The sequence below is a fragment of the Harpegnathos saltator genome, unplaced genomic scaffold (assembly GCF_003227715.2).
Source record: "Harpegnathos saltator strain DR-91 unplaced genomic scaffold, Hsal_v8.6 scaffold293, whole genome shotgun sequence".
Lineage (NCBI taxonomy): Eukaryota > Metazoa > Arthropoda > Insecta > Hymenoptera > Formicidae > Harpegnathos > Harpegnathos saltator.
The window spans coordinates 285446-302683 of record NW_020230087.1 but is presented as its reverse complement, the minus strand read 5'-3'; the positions used below and the strand labels follow the sequence as shown (position 1 = coordinate 302683).

The following is a 17238-nucleotide window of genomic DNA, read 5'->3' as shown; positions in this document are numbered from 1 at the left end:
TTCTCAATTTTTTCCACGCGATATACGTTACCACTCGATCGCCGTTCGCGCGTTCTTTCCGCCACGAACAAAAGGAAACGACGGAATAACATTAAAAGAGAATAAAGTGACAGAGAGAGAGAAAGAGAGAGAGAGAGAGAGAGAGAGAGAGAGAGACACAGAGAGAGACATTGCGAGAGGGGGAGAGAACACAACGACAGAAAGAGAGAAAGAAAGAAAGAGACAGAGAGAGAGAGAGAGAGAGACACGTCCGACGCTCAGGGAATAACGGTCGATCTTTATTCCACATCACCGGGTCGCGTCTCGGCCGGAATCGAAGAGACACTTTGCTGAGGGTTCACCCACTGGAAACCGATCTCAGCTGACTGGTATTTGCGTCAGCGATACCACCGCGGGCCCACCTTGTACCACGTGGCTCAAGGTTGTCCGGTTGTGTCTTCGCGACAGTTTCTCTCTCTCTCTCTCTCTCTCTCTCTCTCTCTCTCTCTGTCTCTCTGTCTTTATTTCTTTCTTTCTTTCCTTCTTTCTTTCTTTCTTTCTTTCTTTCTTTCCTTCCTTCTTTCCCTCTCACGAGGGGACTCGATTTTGCCACGCTCCGGAACGCGCTCCCTAAGAGCGCGCGGACTCCTACTCGCGGCACCACCGCGAAATTATATGGATTTTCTGAAGGGGAAGCCGAGTAGCCGCGCGCGGCTGATTGCCAGGTGGTAGGTCAGGAAGACGTCGCTCCGGGCCTGGGCGTGGTCCACCGGTAGCACGCGGAGAAGCGGCGAACAGCGCATCCACTGGTCAGCGTTCCCGTAGAAGCTAGTAGGTTATTACGTAGTCCAATTTAGGACGTTAGCCCGAGGAGCCTGCGAGGAACAACGCAGCGCGCGATAGCTTCCGTTATGAAAACGCGGAGGAAAGTGCCCCTGCCGCGCACGCGCGCTCGCGCTCGCTCGCTCGCTCGCTCGCTCGCTCGCCGCCGCCGCCGCCGTTGTTCTTCACATCGCGCAACATGTCGTCGATCTTCTTCTTCCACTTCTTCTTCTTGTTTATCCTTTTCGAGTCTTCTTCGCTTTCGTCGGTCGACTCTGGTTCTCGTGGATGTGTGTAAGAGGGTGGACGCGAGACACGATCGGTCGGTCTAGCGTCGTCTGAGGGTGTTTTGCGGAAACGATAGAAACGATTATGGACGGACACACACACATACAGTCGTGTCAGTCTCCCTTTCTTTCTCGCGTGTCTTGTGGCATGGCGAAACGACTTTGTCGCGTCAAGACAACGCCGTCTACTGTAACATTTTGAACGTAGAACGGCGTAGAGCTTCGCGGAGATCGCTCGGAGCGCCGTCGTGCGCTCGTCGTTGGCGTGTTTCACGAGAATCCCGCGAGCTGATTCCAATGACGGATTGCGGAAGCGGATTGCGCGGGAAATGTCGCGAAATCGCGATCTCCCGCCGCGTCGTCGTATCCCAGATAGCTTCCATCGTTTCCGGCTCTGCGACGGCGCTTCGTGGTGGTAGATTCCTCTGATGTGGCTGACGTCTGGGTGTAGGCTCGGGATGGATGCAGGAGGGTGGCAGAAGCGAAAAACACAATATCAAAGCAGGACGGACGAATCGAGTGTGTGAGGTGGTGGTGGTTGGCGAGGTGGTGAACGAAAAATTAGAAAAAAAATAACAACCACTCGATGAAGCTTCGCGATTCCTTCGCGATCTCTTCGCGATACACAGACAGGACATTTACCGCGAATTTTCAAGCCGTCGTCGGTCGACGCCGACACGCCGAGGATCGTTGAGACAGAGGAGGGACTGGTCGGTAAGATATAGTTAGAGTGCTCGATAGAGAAAAAGAAACGCGTGCCTACGGGAGTTTAGGATAGTTGGCCGGATGGCTTCTAATACCTAGAGTAGCCATTTGAATAGCCATTTGAGTAGCCGTTGGAGCCCTTGTAGGGAACAGAGTGTATGCTCCTGGAACAGAGATGGTCGAAATCGGAAGGTGAGGAAAGTACACTTCCAGGGAAAGCCCTCGCTTCCTCCCCTCCTCTCACTCTCTAAATTCTCTCTTCCTATCTATCAATCATTCCCGCCGCCTCGTTAGAGCGTGGGATCCGTGCGCGCCGTGTGTTAGTATTAGAAGTAGCCGACGATGAAGTAGTGGTAGTGAGGGTGGTAGTAAGAGTCGCAGACACAGTGAAGAGACAAAGTAGCGGAAGTGGCAGACGGAGAAGAATATGAACAAGTGGTAGTAATGTGAGAAGAAGAAGAGGAAGAAGAAATAGTAGTAGTGGTAGTAGTAGTGGTAATAGTAGTAGTAGTAGTAGTAGTAGTAGTAGTAGTAGTGGTAGTAGTGGTAGTAGTAGTAGTGGTGGTAGTAACAGAAGAAATATACGCATGCCGGGGTTTTTCTTGTGGTGGCGGTACATAGTTGTTGGTCGCGCTCTCGTCACGACCGGGAAAAGTGCGGGTGATTGAAATGAGAGTGCGTGGAGTCGTGTCTTTTTTTTGTAGTAGTAGTAGTAGCAGTAGCAGTAATAGTTGTTGTAATTGTTGCAGTAGTAGTTTTGTTGTTGCTGTTGTAACTGTAGTAATTGTTGTTGCTGTTGTTGTTGCGTGCATTTTGTATGTGTATGTGTGTGTGTGTGTGTGTGTGCGTGCGTGCGTATGTGTGTGTGTGTGTGTGTGTGTCAAGGTGCAGGAGATTCAGAGCTCCCGCTCACCGCCACCCACATCTACAACAGAACAGAAAACAAGACCACCGCCGTTACATACAAGGTATCCATTAGTATCCACCAGTATTGAAGATTTATTTTATCGCTCGCTCGTTCAAACGCGCTCGCGCACACGTTCCATGCGGGGGCAGCATTATTTCAGACTGATTTATGGGTCAGGCCGATCGGGCCTACGGGGCTCTTTCTCTCTCTCTCTCTCTCTCTCTCTCTCGCGCGCGCGCGCGCGTACCGCGGACTCGCCGAACCGACTCACCGACGACGACGACGACGACGACGACGACGACGACGACGACGACTCGCCGTCGTCGCGCCGTCGACTCGCGCCCGTAGGCGAGAGAAGGAGTGCAAAGTTCGCGGATCTTCGCGGATCTCTTCTCTCTCCCGATTCTCGCCTCTATCCGTCGTGCGAGAGGCGGGTGAAGGTGACACGTTGCAACATTACAAGGCTATTGATGCGAAAGGTCAACGCGGTAGCGGCCTCCTTCGGCCGAACCGATGGTTCTGACCTTCTCGAGGCCAGCACCGTGACCGCTTTAGCGATAGTTTTTGCGTGTCTTAATTCTGCCCGCTCGGCTCACTGATCCCATATACCCGGCCGAAACGCCAAAGTCGGCCGGTCTCGCGATAGTTGACAAATTGGAATATAATTATCGACACGTTCGAGTCTCTCCCTCGAGAAGGCCGGTTTGTTTCTCAGAGGGAGTTGTTTGAAATTTAAATGATATACCAAAGTCGAAACACACACACACACACATACGTCGAGAAATTCATTAGTCTAGAAAACAAGGATAATACGACAGGCTGATTAAATATTTAATGATTTTAAGAGATTATCAATCATGATCGATTTTGACACACGAGAGTGATGCAATCCTTCTCTACTGCAACATGACATCATCGTCACTTTCTCATGCTTAAATTAATTTTACACGCGCGACAATTACTCGTGCATGAGGCTTTCTCTCTCTCTCTCTCTCTCTCTCTCTTTTTCCCCCGTTCACTCAACCTCATATTTCTTTCGCACAATTTTCAACGTGTCCGCGAGCCCTGCTCGTTCGACACTACGCCCCTTCCGCTTTGACGAAACCGACGCACCTCTTATGCATGGAACGCTTTACGCGAGCATCGTCAATTAACGGTAACAACACACAGAGATGCCACCGTGAGACGTTTCCGTGATTCAATACCAATTTCGTCCGACGGCGCGGCATTCCGCGCACGATACCTTCGTTCCGCCCGCGAGCCGCGAGTCAAGTTGGTCGAAGACGAAGAGCCGCCGCGCGTCCGTCGCGAGCAAAGTCAGTCCGCGAGGCGCGTCGCAAAATGAAGTACTGGCTTCGGCCGATCGTTTCTTTTTTCTTCGACTTTGCCAAAGGTCGAGCCGGTGACCCGACCGGTTTCCGAAGCGCTCTCGCGCCGTCGATCTCGCTCCGTAGCTGAAATTTACGCGCGTCGCTTCGAGCGCGTCCTTATAAATCGCGCGAGTCTGCCGATTATCGAACAAGAGCGGACACGACGTAACACGACGAAAGACATATTTGTTTCTCTCTTTTTCTCGTGTAACGCCGAGCGTCTTGCAATTACAAGTCGCATTGCTCACCGCGCGCGCTGTCGCCGATACGATTGCCAATCGATGTATAGATGCGCGCGCGTGCACGATTCCCGTCTTCGTCATCTCCGTGCGCGCGCGTGCGCGCGCGGCGTACACGGATAATAACTGCGGTAGGAAGATCGCCGCGATAGCCGCGTGACGCAACACAAGCAACGACAGTTGATTTCAGTTGATTATCAGCTCGACTTGTCGAGTTCCGCCGAACTAAACTCGCGACTCCTCCGATCGTTCGCGCGGCGCGAACGATCGGCGGCGCCGTGGGACCTCCGCACAAGAGCGAGGACGACAGGCGCGGAAAGCATAACGGCACACGGTAACGTCTCTCCGGGGCGTTTCTACATTAATAACCGCGAGCCGAGTGCAGATATTTGCAAGTGAGAGGCACGCACTGACGTTCTGATTCGCGCGATCGGTCGCCGCGATATTCCTCGCAGGGACATGGCGATATTTACGGACAACGGCGTTGTCGCGCGCGCGAGCTGCTCCTCTCGAGCCGCGCGCTCGAGAGACTGCTGCGGGTCCCTCGCGAAGAGGAGGAGGACCCCCTAAAGAGAGCGACTCGGAGGTCGCGGCGATTGATCACGCGTCAGATCGCGTACGTGTCTCGTGCGAGCGCGTGCAACGCGATCGACAAAGAAAAAAAAAAGAAATGAAAAATGCGCCGGGAGTGCACGGGAGGAAATAAAAAAATGCGCGGTATAAAAAAAAAAAAAGAAACGAAACAAAACACACACGTGATGTCGTTAAAACAAAGGGGAACGACGAAAGACAACGCGACAACGACGGTGTGCGACACGTTACCTGTGCTGCTTGAGGTTGTCCTGCCGCTTGAAGGACTTTCCGCAGACCTCGCAGGTGAAGGTCACGTCGTCCTTATGGCTGCGCTCGTGGATCATGAGGTTGTAGGGCTTCGTGAAGCGCCGCTGGCAGTACTTGCAGACGAACTCTACCGTGCACTTGGCGCGCATCTTCTGCCGCCGGCCGAACTCCCTGCCGTGCCCCTCTGTCTCCATCGGCATTATCGCGAACATCCTTATAAATTCCCACCGCTCCTTCTCTTGGTCGAGTCTCTGTCTCTCCTTTCCCTCTACCCGCCTCTCTCGCTCTCTCGCTAACGCCCGGAGTCACTCCCACCACTTCTTCTGTCTCCCTCTGTCTCCTTTCTCGGTACACCTCGTCACTCTCGCTCTCTCTCTCTCTCTCTCTCTCTCTCTCTCTCTCTCTCTCTCTCTCTCTGTCGTGCACTCTCTATCTATCTCTGTCGCGCGTTCGCACACTTTCGTACGTGCGCGCGCTCTTTCTTTCTCTCTCTCTCTCTCTCTCTCTCTCTCTCTCTCTCTCTCTCCTCTCTTTCTCTCTATCTGTCGTTCCTCGACTCGCTCTTCTCCTCCCGCGCAAAGCTAGTCTCGAGCACGGCTGACTCCTGGGAGTGAGATCACTGCTTGTACCACGTCGCGAGAGGATCCTCGTATCGCTGCCTGCAAAGAGCACAGAATCGATGATTCGCGCGCTCGAGGGAATCACCAGAGTCGCGCGCGCGCGCGCGCGCGCGCGAGAGGTTGGAGTATATTCGCGAGGAACGGCCCGTATCCGAGGATATTTACGCGAGACGCCGATCTACGAGCGACGGGTTAGTAACACGTCGAGGCAACTTCTGAGGTATCTTGCATTCCTTATGAACGCAAGCGACGCGTAGGTGGTGGTACGCGCGGTCGCCTCGCGGAATGTCACGAGTCGAATTATTCGGCCGATATTTTATTGGGATCGCGCTTAGAACACGACACGACCGACAAGCGCGTCCTCCTACAAAGGACGAGTCCGTTCGACGAGCGCGAGCGCGCGCCGATCGATTCGGCGAGAGGATGCCGGCGCGGGCGAGGGGTACTTGCCGATTCGAAATATGATAACCTTTTGGCGCGCGTGCGCGCGCGCGCGCGCGAAAAGTGATCGATACGTTATTCTTGCTTCTACAAGCGAGCGAACGCACGGTACTCTTTCGTTATAAATGTCAAGCGAGTTTCACCTCGCGACTCCATTTCGCGCTCGATTTTACAGCCTTCTTCTCCGTTTGATTCCCTAACGTTATTCTAGGCGGGGAGTCGACGCATGATACTTAATCCGATAAACGTACCGGCACTTTCGCATCGAGAGATCTCTAGTAAATTTCGTCTCGTAAAATTTAGTTCATGCTCTAACAAGTCTCGGATAAAAAGACCAGCCATCTTTTTTTATTTATGGCACACCGCGAGCGCGCGCTTCTGCGAAACTTGCAGTTCACATCATTAACTCCGACGCGTATGCTCGGGGCGTATCTAACTTTAAGCGCAACTGTCCAGTTTTAACTTTCATTCGTGTGAGATACGGCACGCATTTTCGTGCTAAACGAGGGGGTAGAAGCGCGCGGCCGCTATTAGCGCTAAATGCGCGCGCCGCGAATACGCTTCCATAAGCTTCACGCTGGCTGTCCGGCCGGCGCCGCCGGCAAATCACGCGAATATTTCCCGGGGTCTCGTTGCTCCGACGATGAAGCGTGGTGACCGCAAATCGTCGATTCACCTTCACTCGCTTCCGACGCGAGCTATACTTTCAGCTCCGAAATCGAATTCATCCCCACATGGTAGCCCGTGAGAAACCTGCCGGCGGCTGGGAATAACTTTGAAACGTTTTAGTTACTCTAAACTAAAGTTAGTTACTCGCCGCACTCGGACGGAATCAGACTCGAGAAAATTTTACGAAAAAAGAAGAAAAAATTCGAACACCGCTGCTGCTTTTTTCCTACATTCTGTTCCAACGAGACAACAGCAAAGCCGTCACTCGAATCGTAGTAAGATTCGAAGGAGAACAGTTGGGGCACTCTCCTAGATACGAGCATCAGCGTACAAGATGCTCGCGCGCGCGCAAGTATCGCTCCCCTGAAATTAGCCCTCGCCGCGCCGCCGCCGCCGCCGCCGCCGCAACTCGTCGTCGTCGAATACAGACGAGGGATCGTAATCGAACGGGGCCGCTCCTAATGGTGCGCTTCGAGTTGTGGGACTGATCGCGTCGGGGAGAAAAAGTGGCCCGCGGCCACTCCAATCGCTCGCGCGCGGCCATCGCACGGAAGCCTTGGACCAGTCGCTACCGGCACGGTATTAAAGCGCACGGCGCACGCTCGAATAAAGTGGCGTGTCCGAATGAGTAATAAGCGTGCCTGGGCGTAGCCCGGTTGGTTAGCGTGGCTAACGGGCGGTGGAGCCTAATCGGAACTGCGCATTACACTCTCGTGCGCGACTTCGCGTTCTATAAAAAGACGGCACCGCCGCCGCCGCCGCCGCCGCCGCCGCCGCCGCCGCCGCCGCTCCTACTCCTCGGAGGAGAAACCTTGCCCGCACCGCGTCGATTCGGACCTTGACGCGAACAAGCGTCGATACACTTTGCGCGTAGAAACAATACGCGCGATGGTGTTATCGTTGGCGGCGGGGCGACGATGGGCGTCGACGTGTCGTGTCGCCGCTCGGCGAGACGGAGGAGACGAACGTCCACCTGGACAAACGTGCCGCTCGAACAACACGGCGGGGGGCGGCTCTTTTATCTCAATTTCACGCGGTTATCACGCCTAGCGGGATAACCTCGCGTCTCCTTCAAACTCTGAGAAGTAGGATTTGAATCACGGCGGGATCCGCCGCCGCTATTCCGCGAGCTCTCGTTTTTTCTCCTCTGGATTCGACCTCTCGAGTCCTCCTCTGATCTCGCATTTCTGCGGGTCACAGGACGCCGATTACCACAGACCCTCTGTGGAAACGAGAACGATACTCTCTCGTCGGCTACTACGTGGCAGTCTCGCCGAAGAGAGTTACGAGGTCGCGAGGACGCCTGTATTACTCGAGGCGGAAGCATACGAGCGGAGGGAACAGGTTCTTCTCACTTTGTGCGAAGCGTGCTAAATGAGTCGTGCGCGCGTTAATGAGCCGGGCGCTGGGAAAAGCGACATTAGCCGCGTGTAAACGCTCAGCTTTTATATATTTTGTACGGACGCACGCGACGCATGCGTATGACGTATCAATGAGAATGCGCGGATAATCTTGAAGGCGATGATAAATGGACGTTGTTTGTCTGCAAGAGATAAGCAGCGCGAGTCTGGCGAATTTGATCGCCGTCGAAACAACAGAATCGTTGTGAATAACAGAACTGAGCCAGCCAGCAGCAGCCGGCTTTCTCCCTCTCTTTTTTTTTTCTCTCTCTCTCTCTCTCTCTCTCTCGGGGCAGGGAGACTCGGACGAGGTAATATTTGTGTGACTTTTATGTAACTATGTCCCGAGTACGGGGCGCGATCGTGCGCGTCGCGTGTATCACAGGAGGGAGGACGAACATCGTGCCGGCTACCATGTTTGCTCACCGAGTTCGCGTGATCGACTGCTTTCGTTTAATGTATGATAATGTATGATAATGTATGATAATGCGATATATATGTAGACGCTCGCGTTTATGAATGCGCCATACTGGAGGGAGATTTGCCAATAGGCGGAGAGAAGCGGCGCGCGCGATGCTTTGGTATGCACGGAACTATGCGAAAGTGAATTTTGTTGTACCGCGCGACCTCATCGCGTGGAATAATCAAGCGGCGGCGGCGGCGGGGCTTCCTCTCGCGAGAGCGTGCACGGAATCCCGCGATTAGATAAGCAACTGGAATGAATTTCATGCGCACATCTTCCGCTCTCGCGGACGATCCGTCACTTACTTATGAATATCAATTTGGAGTTTAGTGACGGGAGTCGCCGCCGTCCCGAGCGCGCCGAGTAAGTTGCTCGCCAAGCAACGAAGGAATTTACATTGTCGAGAATTCCCGCTCCTCCGTCGGGAGTAATTATTTGTTGGAGCGCATGTTCCGCTGAAACTATTAATTATATCAGAAAACTGATTTCGTGTGATATCGTACAGTACAGATATCATACAATCGTCAGCGATACATTATCCTTCGTAGCAGAGACGGAGGATTCTCTCTCTCTCTCTCTCGAGATCTTTTTTTGGACTTAATCATGGGGAAAATTGACAAATTCACGATGCATCTCTCTGCAACAGACCGAGTCTCTCTCTCTCTCTCTCTCTCGGACGTTCTGTGCCAAAGTGTTTACGGTTTACCTCTGTGCTTTTCTTCGCGATTCGAGCCGCCGCGCCGCGCCGCGGCGCGGCGGCATTTGAGAAATCGATAAAGGAAATTGAACAAGCGCGAGTGCACTCGCGCGCCGGGGCTGCTTTTGTTCCTCGCAGCCGGTCGCTGTACGCACGGCAGGGCGGAGTGCGTGGAACAAGGAGTCGGCAGCCAATCGAAGAAGAACGGAGAACGGCCAACCGAGGAGCGAGCCGATGTGCGTGCACTCGTTCTCGCGTGTATAGAGGAGACTAAAGAAAGGAGCGGTAGCCAACCAAAGAGTTGCTACTGTGCACCGCCCTACCACCGCTACCGGTTTTCGGCCAGTCGCTACCGAACAGATGGTGAAATCCACCATGTGGACCACACCCTCGAGCTGCCGCTGGCCGACGTAGACCCGCGAGTACTAATCGAGCGATCACGCAAGGGCGTATCTTACGAAAGAAATTTCCTATCGCGTTGCTCGCTCCTCGCGTGGTATCGGAGAAAAATGGTACCCCGCGACGAATCACCGCCTCGAGCCGTGCCGGTTGGCTCGTAACGACTCCGCTTCAACTGCGCGCGACGCACGTGACAAAATATTGGAAGACAGATTAGACTATCGGGCTGAGAGACCAAGCTTTCCCGGCGAATCCGGCGGAAACCTTCGCGGTAGTCTGGTCTCTGCTGACGAAAAATCGCTCGATCTCATCATCGAGACGGAGTCGTCGGGCTGGGAGCGGCAGAATTTTTAATTTATCCTCCATCCCTTCTTCCTCTCATCTGCTGTAAACGCGATACTCTAATTACGTTAATTACGAGAGAGACATTTTTTTTGCGCGCAAAGTTGACGAATCGCGGAGAAATTGTCAGTCGGAGGAGAGAAGGCCAGGCACTGGACTCGTGGACTTGAAAATTCGCGTGTAAGTTGCAAGATAGGTCCTGGAACAACTCGAACGGAAAGATGCCGAAAGGGAGCTCGCGAGAGATGTTTGACGACCCGTCAGCGTCAGCGTCATCATCATCATCATCATCATCATCATCATCATCATCAGAACCGTAGCGGCTACCGCGCACCGCCCTACAGTTCGCTACCGGTTTCTCGTGGCGGTGATCGTTTGCGAGGAAGACGCGCGAGATGCGCGAACACGAATGTGGACCACACCTGTTTCCCACTCGATCTTTCGTCCGCGCGCGTGCATGAGCGAGCGAGTGCGGTAGAAAGCGCAAGGGCTTCGCGACGTAGTAGGGATATCTCACTTTCACCCTCCCTACGGAATCTAGATGAGGAACGGCTCTGCGCCTTTGACGCACGATCCCGTGAAAGATATGACCACTTATGAGCGACACGAGTAATCCGCGCGCTTCTACCTCCTCCTCCTCCTCCTCCTCCTCCGTTTCTTCCTCCTTCTCCTCCTCCTCCTTCTCCTCTTGCTCGTAAACGTGATCGCGAAACGTGGTCGTCTCGTGCGACCAACGGTGTGTATCGATCGATATCGAGTATCAATTCAAGCGCGGTAAATTTTTCAAAGTATCTAAGCTTCTCGTCTCGAATGTAAATCTCGAGCATAGACTGCAGCTGGGTGATTGTTAGAAAAAAAAAATATATATATATATATATATCGCGATGACAAAGAATGACCAAGTCGAACTTACCGAGATCCAAAAGTGGCGGGAAACAAGAGATTCGTTGTCGAGCAAGGTGAGTCCGGTGTGTGGTGAGTTATTCTCTCCGTGCGCGGAAATCTTGCAAGTTGGTGAAGAAAAGTGGTGCGAACTCTCTCTGGCAACGAACGAACGAACGAACGAACGAACGAACGAGCGAAGTGAACTCACGAAGTGCGCGACGACGACTCGATTGCGAAACGAGAATCGCGTACAAGTGTCACGTCGCCGACTCGTTATGCGGGAGATGCGAGACGCGAGATCAATGGATCGGCTGTTTGTTCGAGAGAGAGAAATACTGCGCCGCGTGTGTCTTCCGGGCTGACAGGTCTGGACCGTTTGGGTGCGCGGAGTCGACTGAAGCTCCGTTTGGCCGCTCGGTTGGCTGGTAGCCCGAATAGGTAGGCACACACCAGAAGACGGTAGGACGCAGTGTGTAACCGCCAAAGGTCTCGTCGTCGTCGTCGTCGTCGTCGTCGTCGTCGTCGTCGTCGTCGTCGTCGTCGTCGTCGCCGCCGCCGTCGTCGTCGCCGTCGTCGTCGTCGTCGTCGTCGTCGTCGTCGTCGTCTCGCTTCTTCTGGTTGGAGGACCGGGAGACACCTCCCTACCGAACCTACTCACCGATGTGCCCACCAGTTGTCGTTCGTGTGAAGGCAGCCTCCCTCGATTCAAAGGGGAACGTACACGTCCAGGATGTTCCTTCCTCGACCTCGTTGCGCTGGTAGAGGTGGCAAGGGAGGTGGACGAGGATATGAAGGAAGAGGAGGTGGTGGTGGCGGAGGAGGAGGAGGTGGAGGAGGAGGAGAAGAAGGAGGAGGGGGAGGAGGCGGAGGGAAGGATGTGCGGAGGTGGAACGGGAGCGGAAGATGGAAAATGAGGAAGAGGGTGACGGGATGCGGCGGCGGGTCTCTCTCGGTGGAGGAAGAGGCGAAGACGATGATGAAGAGCAGGAGCTCGACGAGGAAGGGAAGAAGAAGTGGTAGCGTGCGTGCGTGCGCGCTCGCGCTCGCGCGCGCCTTGTCCGGGCTCTACGCGCCGTCCTTGTCTCTCACCCGGTCGCCGAATAGCAGCGCGGTTATTCACAAATCCTTCGTCGACGCGGCTTCCTGAGCTCCCGCTCGCTGCTCGAGAGACCACCTTCCCCGCGCCACCCTGCCCCTCCCGCAAGTGTCCCAATGAAACTGCTCCCTCTCTTCCACACTCCGCAAGTCCCGATCCCTTCCACCTGACCGCGTCTGGGCCCGCCCTCGTAACCGTGAGACGAGAGCATCCCTCTTCGCCCACGCCGAGAGATCCCTTCTGGTGTGTGATGCTGCGCCGCGGCGCGTCGTTTCTCCCCTACCCTTCTCTCCTACACGGCGTGTATTCGAATACCGTGCTCCGCCGTACTCTCCTCTCTCTCTCTCTCTCTCTCTCTCTCTCTCTCTCTCTCTCTCTCTCTCTCTCTCTCTCTCTCTCTCTTTCTCTCTCTCTCTCTTTCTCGAGCCGCGCGCGTCGCTTCCTTCCGCCTTGGCCCTTTCCCAAAAAGTTACCCCCCGCGGAGGTAGTAGCCGTGATCCTGACCGCAAAGGCTTGCGAAGGTAGCGCGCATATTCGAAAGCTAGAACGACCTGCGAGCTTGAGAGAGAGAGAGAGAGAGAGAGAGAGAGAGAGAGAGAGAGAGAGAGAGAGAGAGAGCGATTCGTCATCGTCATTGCCTTGGCACGTACATGTACGCGTACTTTCGAAAAGTTTCTACTGCCGTAAAATCCCTTTCAAAACGAGTGAAAATTCACTCGAAGCGACAATAGAAACAAAGTCAAGTCGTAAATCGTAAGTTTGCCTTTCACTGTGCAGCTGTGAAGTGAATTCAAACTGCGCTCGAGTGAAGCGAGTTTCGCGACTGATTGGGGACTGATGAGGGTCTATGTTGTTGCGAAAAATTGTGAAATCTACATCAGATCCGTCGTATTTGACTGCGAGCGAAAACAATCCTCTGACGAGTCGAATTCAATCTGCGCACGAGTGCGAAATCGACTCGAATTCGAATCATTCGGTCGTCTCATTCTGCTCTTAGAGTGAAATTTTACTCGAAGAAGCTTAGAGAGTACTCTACGAGACAACGTGTCACCGACCGCCTTCCCGGCCGTTGATGTCTCCGGCGGGATAAACGATGCGAGAGAAGCTGAAATTCTCCGTGTTCGATCACCCACGCGCGAGAGAGCGAAGCGCCGAATCGATTCTCGGGAGAAAATCCGCGGGTGCGTCGATTCCTCGGTCTCTGTTTCACGTGGAGAGAAAGGCAGAGAGAAAGAGAGAAGGATAAAGTAGAAGCGGAAAGGAGAAAGGGAGGGAGAGAGAGAGAGAGAGAGAGAGAGAGAGAGAGAGAGAGGGAGAGAGGGAGAGAAAGAAAGAAAGAAAGCGAGACAGACAGACAGAAGGAGAGACCGCTCTCTCGCCAAGAGCTGACGATGAGAAGTAGATAGTGTGGGAGAAGATGGAGGTGGAAGGAGCATGCAAAAGCAAAGAGCGGGGGCTGACACGATGCCGCGGGGGTTCCCAGGGCACGTGGGAAATGCACAGTAGTCGATGTCAATTCCCCCACCATCAGCACCACCAGCCGACTCTCGCTCTCGGGCCTCATGGGGCCCCACCACGAAGTCACCTGGCTGGAGAACCATCGCCAGGATCCTGGGCGCCGCCCATCGAGATCTCGCGGTATCGCTTCATTGGACAATCCTATCCGGACGGGACGATCGCCTCCCTCAACGAGTCATCCAGGATGATCGAGTGGTGGAAAAATTCCTCGACGAAGAATCGACCACGACGACGAGGACGATGCGGACGACGAGAATGACGACGACGACGACGACGACGACGACGGTGACGATGGCGGGACGACGACGACGACGACGACGATGAAGGGAGGAAGAAAAGGACGATGAAGAGGAAGAGGACGAGCGAACGATCACGGCAACAAAGGCGACGCCGACGAGCTCGGCATGCGGCGACTTTGCCGCCGCTGCTGCGTCCTGCAAAAATGCAGGAGAATGAAGACGCGTTCGAATGACGCCGGAAACTCAGATGACGGCGTTATTGACGCAGTCAAGATTTGTTGCATCCAGTCGGACGTATCGCGACGCTACGTCGTCGCCTGATAACGAGGGTAAAAGCGCCAATGCGCGGCGCAATGGCCACTCGGATGACAAAGTGAACAATGTCTCGGGGCCTTCTTTTGCAAGTCCCGCGACACGCGGGGAATACGCGTACCACTCGCTGCGGAAATCGCACTGACGTCGAGTGCGTAAGCGGTTCGCTGCAAAATAATGACGCAGCGGTTTTCGCATTGTCGAACACCGACGATAGGCTCTGCTGATTGCGCCGAATCTTGAAATTCCTCAATTCTACCGCACACTGTTCTAAAGATCCGCATCATCCGCTTCCGACATGGTGGATTTGGTCGAGTAGAGCGAAAGTTTGCCGGCCGTTGCTTACCGATCCGAATAAAAATTTTTACGAGGAAAATCCTCCATCGCGGATGTGTGATTTCGCGCATCCGTTCGAAGAACGTTGTCGCAGACTCTGCGCGCTCTTTAGTCTCAGGATGTCGCGCAACTTTCCGTGAATCCTCTCGCTTGCCGCGACAAACACACTCGCTAAAAAATCAGACGTCTGGTCGCGAGTTGACGGTGTACCAAGGAGTACAGACTTATCTTGATATCCAAGAGCGGGCGCGCGTATTCGGTGATCGGATGGATCACAGAGAAGCCGCCGTGTTGACGCAGGAAACGGAAACTGACGGAAACAAAGCCTCGGCAAACAGACGGCATCTCACGGGGAACGTTACGACGGCAAATAACGCGCGTCTTTTCTCTCTCTCTCTCTCTCTCTCTCTCTCTCTCTCTCTCTCTCTCTCTCTCTCTCTCTCTCTCCCTCTCTCCCTCCCTCCCTCCCCCCTCTCTCCCACCTCGGTCGCCGCTCGCGACAAATATTGTCACATCCGCGACGACAATGACGAAGACGACGGTGACGGCGACGGCGGCGGCGGTGACGGAGGAGCAAGAAGACGAGGAGGAAATATCACCTCATTTCGGGACTAGGGAAGCCGACCGATAGATTAAGGCCCCGCGCCGCGTGAACGTCATCACTCCTTCGCGCGCGCGCCTTCGTATAACGCGCGAACGATAACGAGGACCAATCGAGACAGGTCGAATTAGCAGGTAGTAGGTCCAAACACACAGACACACACGCATTCGCACGTGCGTGTACACAGCGACGTGAGAAAGAACGGTCGGCGTCGATCTCGAGATAGCGTAATCCGAAAGGAAAATCGTGAAAAGCCGTGAACTCTCTCTCTCTCTCTCTCTCTCTCTCTCTCACTCTCTCTCTCACTCTCTCTCTCTCTCTCTCTCTCTCTCTCTCTCTCTCTCTCTCTCTCTCTCTGTCTCTCTCTCTCTCTCTCTCTCTCTCTCTCTCTCTCTCTCTCTCTCTCTCTCTCTCTCTCTCTCTCTCTCTCTCTCTCTCTCTCTCTCTCTCTCTCTCTCTCTCTCTCTCTCTCTCTCAGGTCGCTCTCGGACTCGGGCTTCGGAAGCGAAGGGTCGCCGGATTCTGGGTTTACGGACGGAAAGTTTGCTATTGAGAAAGGCGAGAGGGGTAGGGGAGGATTGTTTTTTAAATTTTTCCCATTTCTTCGTAGATGAGCTGCGACGACGCGTTATCGTTTCTATGTTGAATGACGATAAAAAAGATATGGGGTGGCGAGCGGTTTCTTCGGTTGTTTCGAGTCCGCAGTCTAAATGTACCTATCTCGGAAATGCACGTTTTTTAGGATATTATTTGCCCTGCATTATCTCTCCGTGTGCGTCTTTCTTAGAATCAATATCGAAGCGATCTAACTGGCTCGATAAGCGAGAAACGAAGAAACGAAGAAGCCATTTCCCGATTACGAAAGCATTATCATCTTTTGGTTGAGTCACTGAGATATATCTATAGGATTTTAATTAAACACGGACGATAAAGCATGGGAAAGACACGGGAAAAAACCGTGTCTACAAATCGGGGAGAAACTCATCTCTCGCGCCGTTCTCTTTCTCTTTTCTCTCTCTCTCTCTCTCTCTCCCCCCCCCCCCTCTCTCTCCTCCCTCTCTCTCCCTCTCTCTCTTTTTCTCTTTCTCTTTCTTTCCGTGGATCGTTTAAGAAGTGTCAAGCATCAGCAAGACACTTCTCGAATAGAATCCGAGTTGTCGACTACGATGATAAGTGTCGCCGGTAATGGCGGTCACATCAAAGCTTCACTCACGCTCCTCGCCGGCGTAAAGTCGCGTAGATATACGCGGCTATACCTCTAATGGAAGATGTGTGTATGTGTGTGTGTGTGTGTGTGTGTGTGTGTGTATGCACACACGACAATGTTTCGTATCTCTTAATGGCCGTTTCACAACCATTTCATAAACGAACGAATTTTGCGTTCCGGAATACCATTAAACGCGCGCGAGCTGTGACACACGCTGTGCGTGTGCGTGCGCGACAACTTTACAATCGTTTAAATAAAGATCACATTAAAGATACGAGCGCTTGAACTCTCTCATTGAGACTTTATTGCCGGATGTATTATACGTGCGAGAGACGTCCGCTTGGACGGGAGACACGTAGAAATGTAAAAGACGCTTCAAAAGTCTGCTTAAAAGTGACGCAAACGTAACATTTCATTTTTCACTAGTAGGACACGGCCGACATTGTCGTTATCGTCATTATCGTAATATCTCGCAAGTTGTAATCGTCGCGCGATCCTCCCGAGGCTCTACGTTTCTGCGGTCGGACGCTGATATGTAAAAAGGAAATTGGTGACTGTTATCAATTTCGGCTTTCACCGCTAAAAGGACGCGTAGCCGTCATTTATGACACCTTAACCTCTTCTCGCGAGGGTAACAGTGATTCATATACTGTGTACATCGCCGGCCCACACCCTCGGATTTGTTGCCGGCTTTTATTACGCGTTATCTCCCGCGCTCTCGTGCGCTTGTTTTTGCGAAGAGAAAAGCCGTTGACGCTGTAACTCTCCGGGGATTAAGCCGGATACTTTGCTGCACAGTTTACACGCACCGGTCCCTCGCATCATCGCCGAGCCGAGTCGATCGGGAGACCGTTTGAATTCGAA

At 53.5% G+C, this 17238-nt stretch overlaps 1 protein-coding gene across 2 annotated transcripts; it reads right to left on the bottom strand.

The window, feature by feature from the left end:
- Positions 1 to 283: 283 nt before the first annotated feature.
- drm (odd-skipped family member drumstick) lies at positions 284 to 11841 on the bottom strand. Of its 2 annotated transcripts, none has more exons than XM_011157007.2 (3): positions 11094 to 11841; positions 5132 to 5808; positions 284 to 2718 (listed from the first exon to the last, which is right to left on the bottom strand). In XM_011157007.2, the coding sequence occupies exons 2-3, from the start codon at positions 5359 to 5361 to the stop codon at positions 2703 to 2705; spliced, it is 246 nt and encodes an 81-aa protein (XP_011155309.1). In that variant the 5' UTR covers positions 5362 to 5808; positions 11094 to 11841; the 3' UTR covers positions 284 to 2702. The 2 variants fall into 2 exon arrangements, with proteins under 2 accessions (XP_011155309.1, XP_011155308.1); XM_011157006.2 differs by having other exon boundaries at positions 284 to 1957; positions 11094 to 11832.
- Between the last annotated feature and the right edge of the window lie 5397 nt (positions 11842 to 17238).

Coding starts and splice junctions, on each gene's coding strand:
- drm (XM_011157006.2), bottom strand. CDS start 5,361: ATGTTCGCGATAATGCCGATGGAGACAGAGGGGCACGGCAGGGAGTTC. Junction 1,958..5,131: donor GACAACCTCAAGCAGCACAG/GTAACGTGTCGC, acceptor TCTCTGTTCCAG/GAGCATACACTCTGTTCCCT.